The 14,936-nt window shown below is 43.0% G+C and overlaps 1 protein-coding gene across 1 annotated transcript; it reads right to left on the reverse strand.

Annotated features, from left to right (window-relative positions):
• Nucleotides 1–10,371: 10,371 nt before the first annotated feature.
• IVL (involucrin) lies at nt 10,372–13,126 on the reverse strand. Its single transcript, XM_024930661.4, has one exon. It carries the CDS (start codon nt 13,124–13,126, stop codon nt 11,444–11,446), a length of 1,683 nt encoding a protein of 560 aa, XP_024786429.4. The 3' UTR covers nt 10,372–11,443.
• Between the last annotated feature and the right edge of the window lie 1,810 nt (nt 13,127–14,936).

Consider the following 14,936-nt stretch of genomic DNA (forward strand, 5'->3'; position numbering starts at 1 on the left):
AGGCAGTGCACTGACTTGATAAATAACTTTGACGTTTGAGAGATATGGAAGAAATGGACAAAGGGCTTGGCTAATGTTTCTGGATGCTCTTGATATTTTAAAGAGAAAAAAAGGACAAACTCAAGTCGTTCATTTACTATCTTAAGACATGATATGAAAGTCAGAAGGGCTCCATAGTAGTGTTTAAAGAGAACTTCACCTCCTGCAGAGGGAAGGTGGTGTTAAACACCAGGCACAGGAACTAACACTAAGCTTTATAGGAAGCTGACTTTACAGCATCCTTATGCCAAAGGCATAGGGTCCTGATAAGGAAGGAATGGGACCTCAAGACTTGGGATGGGAATATATTCATGGATGTGCTTGATATACCTGATTTTTCTCAGCCTGTAGAAGTGGTCCTTCTTGGATAGAAGATATTAATCCCTACATCCCATTGGCTGAACTGAAACAGGTGCCTTGTAAGACAATACTTATCTAACTCAAGATCTGGCCCCACCTCCTTTCTTGGGTATTGGTTCAAGTCTTAGCAGAGCCAATTGGGTTAGTACTTGTCCTGCTAAGGGAGAGAATTATTCACTGAAGGATCTGCAGGGCCTGGATAATATGGACCAGCACAGGTTGGGATTCCCTAGGAGAGGATCTTGAGTGTGTTAAATCATATGATGTGGAGTATGAGAATGATTAGGGGAATAATTCCTGATATCGGGGCAATACATATGACTCAGTTTCCTAAATAAAGTCTTTATATGCTTCCAGGATGCCTTTTGGAAGTCAGAAAAACTTATGGCCCATATTAAATGAGACGGAGATTACAGAACCATCTTGGCAGAATATTGAGATAAAGATAAAAAGGTTGAGAGGCAGGTGTGTAAGAACAAATCTATTACATAATCCTGAAACTCAGAAACTGTGTATGTTTTTCAAGAGGTCACAGAAGACACTTATTTCATTAAAGTTACAAGAAATGTGCTGGTGATTGGGTGGGCCTTACTATCATTATTGAGAGGCCCAATTGTGGCTGTCCTTTATTGCCTTGGTCTGAGGTAGGAAATGATGATTGAACTAGATTCCATAGTGTCAATGAGAATGAAAGGATAATAAGGGAATAACAGAGGGTAGATTGTGTTAGTTAACCATCAGAGGCAAAGTAGATGTGACTACCATCATGGCCAACAAAATTGGAATGTCGGAATAATCACTAAGATGTCCTGACCCACAGGGGTCTAGAGCAATGGATAGTAGAATATGGTCTTATTAGGGACAAAATAGGTGGGAAGTCATTAGGGACATTACACACACGTGCCACATACAGATGCTCCTCAATTTATGATGGGGTCATGTTCCCAATAAACCCATTGTAAGTTGAAAATATCACAACTTGAAAATGCATTGAATCTGTCTAACCCACAAAACATTATAACTTAGTCTAGCTGCCCTTAAATGTGCTCAGAACACTTACATCAGCTTACAGTTGGGCAAAATCATCTAACGCAAGCCTATTTTATAATAAAGTGTTAAATATCTCATGTAATTAATTGAATGCTATGCTTAAACTGAAAAAAATGGTTAGATGAATACTTGAAGCACTTGTATGGTTTTTTACCAAATGCATATTGCTTTCATACCATCAGAAAATCATTGTAAGCTGAACCATCCAAAGTTGAGGACCATCTGTATGTGTATGTGTATCCCTATGTGGCTGATGTCAGCTGCCTCAAAAATCAGTCACAATTTCTTACCCAATATCTAGTCCTGAGCCAGTTCTCAGATCCAGAACCCATTGTTTGAAAGAGATTCAAGTCCTATTGAGAAAGGACTGTACAACACCACATTAAGTGTATACAGTAGTGATTCAAACTTTTATTTCCTTAGCAACTGTACTTTGGAGAAAGGGAAGTACCCAGGTTCTTTGAGGGCTGTTGGATATATAATTTGAACTGACACTAACATCAAGGGACTCCAGGGATTACCTTGACCTCCCCATTAGAATAAGAGTTATTGGGGTTAGTGATAAAGAGTTCTGGCCAAGGTAGTCCTTTTCACTATGGGTTTAAGAAGTCAACGGTCAGGTGGCTCACGCTTGTAATCCCAGCACTTCGGGAGGTCGAGGCGGGTGGATCATGAGGTCAGGAGATGGAGACCATCCTGGCTAACACGGTGAAACCCTACCTCTACTAAAAATACAAAAAATTAGCCAGGCGTGGTGGCGGGTGCCTGTAATCCCAGCTACTCGGGAGGCTGAGGCAGGAGAATGGCGTGAACCTGGGAGGCAAAGCTTGCAGTAAGCCAAGATCGCACCACTGCACTCTAGCCTGGGCAACAGAGCGAGACTCCATCTCAAAAAAAAATAAAATAAATAAATAAGTTAATGGCCACATCTAGTGGCCGTTTTCCCAGTTTCTGGGTGCATACTTGTAGGACAAACATATTTAGTGCCTGGAAGTTTTCTCATACCTGTTCCTTGATCCACGGAGTAAGAGCTATCATAGTAGAAAGATCAAGTTGAAACCCTTAAAACTGCACCCCCTTCCCAAATAGCTAAGATAGTAAATAGTAAACAATATCTCATGGGCAGAATGGCAGAGATCAGTGCCACTCTTTTAGTAGTCCCCATTATACATTCCTATTTAATTGACCACTACAGCTCTTGAAAAAAAAAACCAGGGATCTTGGTGAATTATTGTAATGGCTAATTTTGTGTGTCAACTTAGAGCATGATCATGGCTAAGATTAATATTTTCTTTTCTCCTCTGACAGTGTATTTTCAAACAGACTGTCTTTGAGCTTACTGATACTTTCCTCTGCTTGATCCATTCCTCTGTTGAGAGCTTCTAACAAAATTTTCAGTTCAGCAATGTATTTCTCTGTTCCAAGCATTCTGTTTAATTTTTTTAAAAATTATTTCAATCTTTTTGTTAAATTTCTTTGATAAATTTCCAAATTGTTTTTCTGTGTTATATTGGAGATCACTGAGTTTCCATAAAACTGTTATTTTGAATTTTTGGTCAGAGAGTTCACATACTGCCATCTTACTAGGGTCAGTCACTGGTTTATTGCTTTATCCTCTTGGGAAGGCCATGGTTCCTTGTTTGCTAATGTTTCTTCTGAATTTATGTGTATGTCTTTGAATTGAAAGATTAGCTATTTATTCCAGTTTTCTCTGTCCAGCTTGTTTTGGTTTTTATTGGATATGTTTGCTTAGAGATTCTTTGTAATTTACCTGTTGAATTTTTTCCTTTTTTCCCCCTGCTATGTTGCTGCCTCCTTTTTGGTACTAGATGGTACTTAATCCCAGGTTTGCCTCAGCTCTAGTCAAGGATCAGAGCACTACTTATCTTAAATGGAGGAGGTCCTCAAAGGAATGTCCCAGCAGTGTGGAAAGGCTGGCTAAGGATTGTTCCCAGGGGGCCTGTGGAATGTACCACTCACAGTGTGATGCTGCTGGACAGCCATCTGATTTGGCATCTCCTTTAGAAGAGTTACAGTGCAGAATTTCCAGGGATGGGGATGGTAGTCTCACCCTCCCTCACCCCTTTGTTTCTGGTTGTCCTCAGGGATATGCCTCCCTTCAGGCATTTATGATATTTCCCATGGGTTGAGACAGGGACAGGCCTCCTGCCAGAGAACCCGAGATTGTGGGGAAGCTGATTGTCCACCTTGATCTCACTTTTTTCATTGTAAAAACCATGAGTTGGGGGAAAAATTTTTACACTTGGTACCAGGAAAATTAAGCATGGGGGAAGCAGAGGGCATCATGAATATAGAAGTCCAATTCTCTTAACATCTGCTCAGAGATTTTTTACTTCTCTTTGGCCACAGCAACTGTTGCATTCTCCTATTTGAGTTCTGGGATATTGCTGGTGATAATCTCTGTGCTGTTTATCTTTGTCTCTCCTTTATCCTTCCTCCCTCCTCCTCCTCCCTCCTCCCTCCTCCTCCTCCTCCTTCTTCTTCTTCTTGCTTTTTCTTCTTTTGACAGAGTCTCACTATATTGCCCAGGCTGGAGTGTAGTGGCACAATCTCAGCTCACTGTAACCTCCATCTCCTGGGTTCAAGCTATTCTCCTGCCTCAGCCTCCACACCCAGCTAATTTTTGTATTTTTAGTAGAGACAAGGTTTCACCATGTTGGCCAGGCTGGTCTTTAACTCTTCACCTCAGGTGATCTGCCCTCCGCGGCCTCCCGAAGTGCTGGAATTACAGGCGTGAGCCACCATGCCTGGCTCCTTTCTTCTTTCCTTCCTTCCTTCCTCCCTCCCTCCCTCCCTTCTACCCTCCCTCTCTCTTTCTTTCTTTCTTTTCTTTCTTTCTCTTTTTCTTTCTTTCTTTCTTTTTCTTTTTCTTTCTTTCTTTCTTTTTCTTTTTTCTCTCTTTCTTTCTCTTTCTTTCTTTTCTTTTTTCTCTCTCTCTTTCTCTTCTTTCTTTCTTTTTTCCTTTTTAGTATTTTTGTAGAGAGTGAAGCCAGCTTTCTTCTATGCCATCAGTTTGGCGAGATTAATATGTAAATAAATGAACTATAAGTAAGCAGATTTCCCTCCATAATATGTATGGGCCTCATTCAATGAGCTGAAGGCATGAATACAATGAAAAGGCCAGGCTCTCTGAGCAAAAGGAAATTCTCCAGCAGATTGCCTTGGAACTTCATTTGCACCATCAGTTCTCCTGGGTCTCCACCTACTGGCTTTCAGAATGTAACTGCAACATTGGTTCTCCTGGGTCTTGAGCCTACCAGCCCACATCACAGATTTAGACTTGCCAACCTCCATAATTGCATGAGTGTGAGCCAATTCCTTATAATAAATATATTTATATATGTATGCATACATATATATACATATCTAGTTGTGTGTGTATAATATGTATATATACATATACTTACAAACATACATACATACACACATACCCATACACACAATGTGTTGGTTCTGTTTCTCTGGAGAATGCTGACTAACACAATAATGGTAGACTTCCACAAACTTAACCAAGTGGTAGACTCAATTGCAACTCCTTTATAATATATAAAATTTTTAATAGAACAGATCAATATAACTTCTAGTGTGTAATATGCAGCTATATCTCTGATGAGTGTAGTCTGTTCAACACCTAGGAGGCAGGAGAATAAGAAGTGGCATATTCATCTAGGATGGGGAGCAATACACATTTATGATCTTGCCTTAGAACTGTATTAACTCTCTTGCTCTCGACACGTTAAGTATGGAAGGACATTGATCATCTGAACATTCCAGAAAACATCATGCTAATCTGCTATATTAATGGCATCATGTATTATAATATCATAAGTAGAAATTATCAAGTAATCAGGATGTCCTGGTAAGATAATATTTGTGTTCTACTCAGTGAATATATTCTTTTTTTTTTTTTTTTTTTTTTTTTTTTTTGAGACGGAGTCTCGCTCTGTCGCCCAGGCTGGAGTGCAGTGGCGCGATCTCGGCTCACTGCAAGCTCCGCCTCCTGGGTTCACGCCATTCTCCTGCCTCAGCCTCCCGAGTAGCTGGGACTACAGGCGCCCGCTACCACGCCCGGCTAATTTTTTGTATTTTTAGTAGAGACGGGGTTTCACAGTGTTAGCCAGGATGGTCTCGATCTCCTGACCTCGTGATCCGCCCGCCTCGGCCTCCCAAAGTGCTGGGATTACAGGCGTGAGCCACCGCGCCCGGCCGAATATATTCTTTATTATCATTTTAATATCTAAATAATCCGCAATGATCTTACCTCTTTTATTCATGATTTGGTCATTTTCTCTCTTTTATTCCCTTGATCACTCTAATAGGGAGTTTATCAATTGTGTTTGTGCAAATTCTATTTAAGGAGTTCTTAGGGACACCCAAAAATAATGGAAGAGACAAAACTTAGGACACTAGAAAAATTTGATAATTTAAAATAAATATTATTAGTATTATAAGGTCTGTAATGGAAAAAGTGCAGTACATACAAGAATATCCGGGTAATGCAAGTAGATAAATGGAAACTCTAGGAAAGAGTCAAGCACTAGAAAAAAGAAAACTGACAGAAATGAAGATTCCTTGGTGGGTTCATCAGTAGGCTGGACACAGCTGAGATAAGAATCAGTGATCTTGAAGACATGTCAGTAGAAACTTCACAAACTGAAGCAGAAAAAGAAAAAGAGAATTAAAAACAACAACAACATCAACAACAGAGTTATCCAAGAATGTGGGACAATTTTGAAAGATGTAACATATACATAACAGCAATACCAGAGGAAATGAAATAGCAAATGGAGCAGACAAAATATTTGAAGTACTAATTGGAGTTTTCCAAAAGAGCGATACATTAAACAACAGATCCAGGATGCTCAGAGAACACCAAGAAATCTACCCCTAGGCTTATTCTATTCAAACTGAACAAAACAAAAGGCAAAGAGAAAATTCTGAAAATTTTGCAGAATAAAAAACCTTACATATAGAGGAGCAAGGGCAAGGATTACTTACACCAGACTTCCTGTCAGACACCATACAAGCAAAAAGAGACTGAATAAAATATGTAAAGTGTTGAAAGGAAAACTCTATACTTCCATATCAGTGATATCATCCTTAATAATTGAAGGTAAAATAAATATTTTTTCAGACAAATGATATTCTGAGAATTCATTGCCAGAAGCCCTAATAGCTGCAATAAATGTTAAAAGAGGAAGGAATATTTTTAAAAATGTTATAAGAAGAAAAATGATATAAGTCAGAAATGTGGACCTATATAAAATAAGAGGGAGTATCAAAAAAGGTAAAATAACATGCTTATTTTTCTTATTCTTAATTGATCTAATAGCTATTCAAAGTAATAATGTATTGGATAATTATAGCAAATGAATACATGATATGAATGACAGCAAGAAGAGTTGAGAATACTGTTATGAGTTATCTGCACTACTTATAAAGCACTATAGTGTTACTTCAAAGTGGACTTATATGTGTTGTAAATGTATGTTTTAAACTCCAGGGAAACTACTAATTTTTAAAAGTAAACATAATTATTTATATAACTATATGCTAACAGAGAATATAAAATGAAAATAATAAAGTCTCAAAACTAGAGAAAGCAGAGAAAGAGGGAAAGAACAAAAGTGCTATGAAGAAAAAACAGCTCCAAACATGGTAGATAATAATCCAATTATATCACAAATCACTTCAAATGTGAATGGTCTAAATACATCAATAAAATGACAAGGATTATTAGCATAGATAAAAACCAATATCTGACTATATGTTGCCTGGAAGAAACCCACTTTAAACATAAACGCACCATGGAAACAATCTTTTCAACACATGGGAACCTGTGACCTGGGGACCTGTGAAATGTACCTCTCATAGGGCGATGCTGCCGAACAGCCCGTCTGATTTGGCATCTCCTTTGGCAGAGCTACAGTTCAGAATTTCCAGGGCTGGGGATGGTAGTCCCACCCCCGACTTTGGTTCTGGCTGTCCTCAGGGATATGTCTCCCTTCAGGCATTTATGATGTTTCCCATGGGTTGAAGTAGGGACTGTTCTCCTGCCATGGAACCCAAGATTGTGGGGAAGCTGATTGTTCATCTTGATCTTTTTCCATTGTAAAAAACATGAGTTGGGAGAAATTTTTTTTTTTTTACACTTAGTACCAGGCAGATTGAGTGGGGGGGGGCAAAGAGAGGTGTAGTGTGTTGAAACAATTGGATACCCAGATACAAAATAATGATTTGAGACCTATCAATTCATAGTATCATAGTCCTAAATGAAGGATGTAAAATTAAAACTTCTATAGGATAACATGGGAGAAAATTTAAGTGATCTTGGGTTTGTTGATGAGTTTTTAGATACAATACCAAAGTGTGATTCTTGAAAAAAAATTGATAAGTTGGACTTTATTAAAATTATAAACAACTGCTTTGCAGAAGACATTGTTAACAGAATGAAAAGACGAGCCACAGACCAGGAGAAAATATTTGCCAAACGCATATCTGATAATCCCAATATATAAAATAATTTTAGAAACTCAACAGAAAGAAAATGAACAACTCAATTAAAAAAGTGGGCAGAAGATCTGAACACCATAAAAGAAGATATGAAGATGGCAGAAAGCATACGAGTGTATGCTTAACATCATGTATAAGAAAATTGCAAGTTGAAACAATGAAATATAACTATGCACCTATAAATTTGGCTAAAATTCAAAAAGCTAACACCAAATGCTGGTGAAAATAACAGACAACAGGAAGAACTCATTGCTGGTGGGAATGTAAAACAGTACAGTCACTTCTGAGTACTGAAAATGAATAATTAAGAAAACAGATGGCAATTGGGGGCCAGGTTTCTCACAGCTGGAGTGAGAATTTTCAGATAAGAAATGGGAGGAGGCTAGAAAGATCCAAGTAGTAATAAATTATAGTTGGAGACATTAGTATGAACTCTGTTTAGCTAAATATAGATACACATCATTACTAGAAAATACACATAAATGCCCACACACACAGGTTAGTATACATATATATACTTCCTTTGCCAGTTAAGAGGGCCTAAAGGAAATGATACCCCAGGAGTAATAGTCATACCCAGTTCCAAGTTCTTGGTTTCTAATAACATTCTCCGATAAAATGAAATGGGACTCCTTGAAGAAATTAATTCTAGGACTGGGGCAGGAAATATACAAGATGAGCCTGGAGTATCTTGTAGTGTCAGAAAGCAGGGCAGTATGCCAAAAAAAAAAAAAAACAGAAAAACAAATGAACATAAATACATACATACATAAAATAAAATTAAAAAAAACATATTGATGGAAGTATATTTTAAAGAACACAGGAGCCAAAGAAAGAGCTCACAATGGCCAAAGCTGGAAAAATTTGAACAAACAAATAAATAAAGTACTATTGGGTTGTAGCCCATAGTACAAAATAACTAGTCATGAGTCCATACTAATATAAATAAATAGGGTGGGGACAAATCTGTACTGAAAATTCCAAATAACTTATGAACTTATGTAGATTCTCCATCCTCAATGATGGAAACTTTACATTCCACTTTTTAATGGTGAACTTTGCATAGTGACTCCTTTCCAGAGTACAGTATAGAAGGGGAAATTGGGGGAGGGTGAGGAGAATAACTTTACAGTGGAGAAACCTGACACACATTGTCTCAGCTAAGTGATCAAGTTTAATAGCAACTGTGATGAGTCATGTCTGATATACGTATACTTTATATGATGTGGTAAGAATGAATGACACTTTACCTCTGTGGTCTTCCTCCTAAAAACCCATACCCCAGTCTAATCATGAGAAAAACATCAGACAAATATAATACAAATTGAGGGATATCCTACAAAATATCTGACCAGCGCCCCTCGCAGCTGTCAAGATCATCAAAACAACAACAACAAAAATGTCTGAGGAACTGACTCTGTCAAGGGAGAAGCCTAAGGAGACAAGTACATGCAACGTGATATGCTGGATGGGATACTGAAACAGCAAAAAGAAATTAGGTGAAACTAAGAAAATCTGAATAAACCAGGAACTTTAGCCAATAACACTGTATTGAGCTGCGATAATTTGTAGCAAATGTACCCTACTCATGTAAAATATTAATAATAGGGGAAACTGTGTGTGAAATATATGATAACTCTAATATTTTCTTAACTTTTCTACAAATTTGATACTGTCCTAAAATGTCTATTTTAAAAAAATCAACTAGAAAATGTGCACACACGCTGGATGCTTCTGATTACTGTACCTTCTGTCCCCAATCTCCCTGCCCAGAGCTTGAGCCTGGCTTCTCATGGTCTAAGTCATGAGAACCGCTGACAAGTGCTAACCTAAGGAGGGATGTGGTTAGATTAGAATTTTAAGTAGAACACCCTGTGCTCTGGGTGATGAGTGGATCGCAGGGTATGTGGAGATAGAGAGCAAGAGAGACCAGCTGGAAGGGTGTTGCAACAGTTCAGGTGAGAAACGACTTCAGGCCGAGCTCAGAAGGTATTGGTGGAGATAGCAAGGACTTGATCCTTGATGGGGGTAGGGAAGAGGAGGAAGAATGAGGAATGATTGTGAATACACAGATGGCAATGGTGGTTGGCGGTTTTCTTAACTCAAAGAGAGAACACCTAAGGAGGAAACACAGTGAGTGTTGCTGGGGTTGGGTGGGGAGGAAGGAATGCTAAGTGCCATGATGTGCAGATCTATTAAACTTGAGTGTCTCTGGACACTTCAGTAGGGAAGTCCCTGATAAATCCTTAAGTGCCTGCAGTAAAATAGCTTCAAATAGTTTGACACAGCCTGCCTAAAATGCTGTGGTCAAATAGTTAAAAGTGAGCAATTTGAAGAATTAAAAGCAGCGCTTTTCCCAGGAAAGGAGAGCCCCAGGTCCTGATATGATTGATGGCAGTAAAGGCTATGGAAATGTCAGGGAGCCAGGTAGCAGGAGGGTGACACCTGCAGTGACTGGGTCTGTATTTCTCCAGCTTAGTCAGTAGTTTTGGCTTCCATGACTGCTGCTGGTCCAACCTTTACTTACTTTAATAATGCTGTCACTTTCCCTCAGAGACAATCTGGAACACCTCCTCTTCCCACCTTGCCCAATTCTACTTCTATTGCTTTGCTAAAGTCTTCCTCAGCCAAGCAGGCAGACCATAAGACTTTTTGAAATCATGAGATTTTCTAAGAGAGAAAACCCAAGAAGAAGAGCCTGGAAATGTTTCCAGGGAAGGGACTAGAACCCAGATGGAGCCCCCAAGCTTTCCTAGCATCTTCCCTGTCCCCCTCCTGAGAGGAGCTGAGTCTGGAGCAGAAGTGTAGGGTGGGCTCTGCCAGGGGTTGGGTGTGGTGTTGTGGTGGAAGGTAGTGTTGGACTGAGATGCAACCAGAACAACGTATCCCCTTTTCATGGCTGGCAAGTGTTGTTTTCAAGTACATTAAGTGAAGCTGATTTTTTTTTTTTTTGCGGGGGGGGGGGGTTGTTTCTTTTTCAGGAACTGTTAGATCTATTGAGTGGTTTGAGAACCAAAATTTAAAAAGGGTCTGTCCTCCTTTGAGAATGGGCCATGGGAGTCTCTTGCAGCCATTGACCCATACACAGGTTTTTATGTGGTGAGAGAGAAGAAAATGCTAAAGAGAATATAGGATCCCAAGACTTCCAGGATTTATTATGTATCATTGTACACACTCACTGATTCAGCTTCAATACTGGGGAAGTAAGGATTCCTATAGTAACAATAGTCCCTCAAGTAGAGGCTCTGCTCACCTGAGGTTGGGACTGGGGTCATTGGGGGTGGCACTGGACAATAATTCCCTCTCTCCCCCACCCCCACCCCATTAAAGAGACATGTAGAGGGACAGAGTCAAGTTCACAGATGAGACAGGCCACCTAGCGGATCTGAAATAAGTGGAGCCAGTGGCTCTCTCTTCCCTTGTATGAAATGATCTGAGGGCCTCTGGACACTGCGGGTGGTTATTTATGTTTGGGTGGCCACTGCACCTCCTGCTTCTGCTGCTGGTGCTCTAGGGGAAGCAATACTTCTCCCTTTGTGGGCAGGGCTGATTGAATGTCTTGGACCTGGCCTGGAGCTGGGGCAAACACAGGCTGCTCCAGCTGCCCCTTCTGCTGCTCCAGGTCCTTCAGCTGCCCCTCCTGCTGCTCCAGATGTTTTAGTTGTCCGTCCTGCTGCTCTGGGTGCTCTAGCTGCTTTTCCTGCTGCTCCAGGTGCTTTGGCTGTCCTACCTGCTGCTCTGGGAGCTCCAGCTGTGCCTCCTGCTTCTCCAGGTGCTTCAGCTGGCCCTCTTGCTGCTCTGGGAGCTCCAGCTGCTTCTCCTCCTGCTCCAGGTTCTTTGGCTGCCCCACCTGCTCTGGGACCCCCAACTGTCCCTGCTGCTGCTCCAGATGCTTCAGTTGCCCCTCCTGCTCCTCTAGGTGCTTCAGCTGCCCCAACTGCTCCAGGTGCTCCACCTGCTGCTCCAGGTGCTCCACCTGCCCCTCCTGCTGCTCCAGCTGCCCCTCCTGCTGCACCAGATGCTCCAGCTGACCCTCCTGCTGCACCAGGTGCTCCAGCTGCCCCTCCTGCTGCACCAGGTGCTTCAACTGCCCCTCCTCCTCCTCCAGGTGCTTTGGCTGCCCCTCCTCCTTCTCTAGCTGCTTCAGCTGCTGCACCTGCTGCTCTGGGAGCCCCAGCTGCCCTTCCTGGTGCTCCAGGTGCTCCAGCTGCCCCTCCTGCTGCTCCAGGTGCTTCAGCTGCCCCTCCTGCTCCTCCAGGTGCTCCAGTTGCCCCTTCTGCTGCTCCAGATGCTTAGGCTGCCCCTCCTGCTGCTCCAGGTGCTTCAGCTGCCCCACCTGCTGCTCTGGGAGCTCCGGCTGCTTCTCCTGCTGATCCAGGTGCTTCAGCTGCCCCTCCTGCTGTTCCAGGTACTTCAGCTGCCCCACCTGCTCCTCTGGGACCTCCAGCTGCCCCTCCTGGTGCTCCAGATGCTTCAGCTGACCCTCCTGCTGCTCCAGGTGCTTCAGCTGTCCCTCCTGCTGCTCTGGGAGCTCCAGCTGCCCCTCCTGCTGCTCTGGGAGCTCCAGCTGCCCCTTCTGCTGCTCCAGGTGCTTCAGCTGTCCCTCCTGCTGCTCTGGGAGCTCCAGCTGTCCCTCCCGCTGCTCTAGGTGCTTCAGGTGCCCCTCCTGCTGCTCTGGGAGCTCCAACAGTTGCTCTTTCTTCATTCCCAGTTGCTCATCTCTCTTGACTAGCTCTTGATCCAGTTGCTGGTCTAAGAGCTTCTTCTCTTCTTCCAGCTGTTTGTTTAGCTGCGGATCCCTTTGTGCTTTCTCCTGCTTAAGCTGCTGCTCTGGGTTTTCTGCTTTCTGATATTCCTCATGCTGTTCCCAGTGCTGTTGCTGCAGCTCCTGCTCCTGTGGCTCCTGCTGCTGTTGCTCACATTCTTGCTCAGGCAGTCCCTTTACAGCAGTCATGTGCTTTTCCTCTTGCTTTGATGGGACCTCCACTGGGAGCTCGACAGGCATCTTCTGGCATGGGGGAGGCAGTGGAGTTGGCTGTTTCATTTGCTCCTGCTGGGTATTGACTGGAGGAGGAACAGTCTTGAGGAGCTCCTGACTGAGGGCAGGGGAGAGGGTCACTGGCAGTGTGTGTTGCTGGGACATCTTAGAAGCTACTGTCAACCTGAAAGACAGAAGAGGGCTGATGCACAGGCTGAAGGCAAAGGAAATAGATGAAACCTTGGAAATCTGCAGAAGTATCTGGTTTTTTAGCATCCCCTCTTCCCTTGGGCAGGGTACTGTCCTACCACCTCTGGACTATCATTTCCCAAAAGCAGCAGAGAGAGAAGGGTGGAAATGTGGAGGGGCAGAGAAAGGTCCTCCTAGGAGCCTCCTTGTTCCCAGGTGAGAGCCAACAAGGAGATCTGTCTGCAGGGCTGTTCTGCAAGGGTGGGTCAGGTGCCAGCTCACTGTCTGCTCTTGTCTAGTCCTTGTGTCCACCCTCATTGCTTCACTGACCAAGGAGCAGAGATGCGTTCTGGCATTATGTCACAGTGAGGAGTAAGGCCTTAGGGAATGAAATGTCTTTTGGAGAACACCAAGTCCTAGAAAACCAATAGGCCGTGCCAGAGAGGATCTAAGAGGTCATGGTGTGAGCTCCAGACTGGAGCCACAGGACATGCTCTAGGCCTGCATCTCCCATTGGAATGCTGTGTGTTTCTGGGCAAGTCACTTAGTCTCCTGGGATTCGGTTTTCCCCTCTGTAAAGCCAGCAGGTTGGCCTATTCAACCCCAGGGCTGCTTTCTCTCCTGACCTTCTGAGGTTTAGCTGCAGTCCTTGTGTCTGGGGTGGGGCTGCGGGAGCTGCAAGGTTGCTGAGAGTTGGAGCTTGTTCTTCCAAGCCTTATACTTCTAAGTTGAGTTTTCCTGTCCCAGCTCTGCCTAGGTTTCTCCAAATAGAAGGGTTTCCCCATTCTGCCATCCCTCTGTGCAGCATAGCCAAAAGGTAGAAGCTCTTCCCTGAACCTCTCCCTCCATAAAGAAGGCAAAATGATAGTCTGTCAAAACCCAAGAGGTTTAGGAAAGAAGTTGAATGCTATTCCCCTCCTCCCTTCCATAATTCTCTCTCACACACAAATCCAAAAATATGGTCACAAGAAAAGATGGGACATAGGATGATTACTCTCTGTTCTGCACTTCTGTGCCAAGGCACTTTTCTCTCAGTACTCTGACTTGAGTCCCCCTAGAATGAAAGTCCAGCTGAATCCAGCCCCAGAGTAATGCCCACCCCCACCCAGGCTGCCCACCCCCACCACATCGTATGCTGTTGGAGGTCCCGAGTCCCAACCCTGGTTCTACCATCCGACACTTACCAGACTCCCAGTAAGGCTGAGGCAGAGGCTTTGGTGGAGTGCTGAGCTGAGCAGGAGTCAGGGCACTCTTTATATCATTCTGCAGCCTGGCCTCCCTCCAGGTTGAAGGTGATGGACAGGTTTCACCACTCTAGTTGGTCAACTTCCTCTAGCCCCTTCCTGACTCACCACAGGCATCTTAAGCAGCAAACCCTTTAGGGCCCCATTTCCCAGGGACACACAGCTCCTGCCTGGCCAGAGGATTCTGGGAGCTCAACTATTCCTGTGATGCTTTTCTGACCTAGGCACAGGGAGCTGAGTGAGGCATCCTACTGTTTTGTGACCTTAGTCAAACTTCTGCTCTGAATCTCAATTTTTCCACTTTCAAAATGAGTTTGTTCTCATTATTAGGCCGAAAGATTCACTTTCAAGGGCATGAAATGGAAAGTTATGCGTCTTTTGGGGATGTCCAGGCTGGGTTATATGTTTGAAGATAGAGTCACTTCCCATGAAGGGGTGGTATTTCTGGGGTGTTCTCTTCGGCCACAAGCCCTTCCTCTCTCAGAATATATTTTTAACTCCATCCTATGTGGAAATAAACTCTGTCTTTGGTGGGGGGAGTT

The sequence above is a fragment of the Pan paniscus genome, chromosome 1 (genome assembly GCF_029289425.2).
Source record: "Pan paniscus chromosome 1, NHGRI_mPanPan1-v2.0_pri, whole genome shotgun sequence".
Taxonomy (NCBI): domain Eukaryota; kingdom Metazoa; phylum Chordata; class Mammalia; order Primates; family Hominidae; genus Pan; species Pan paniscus.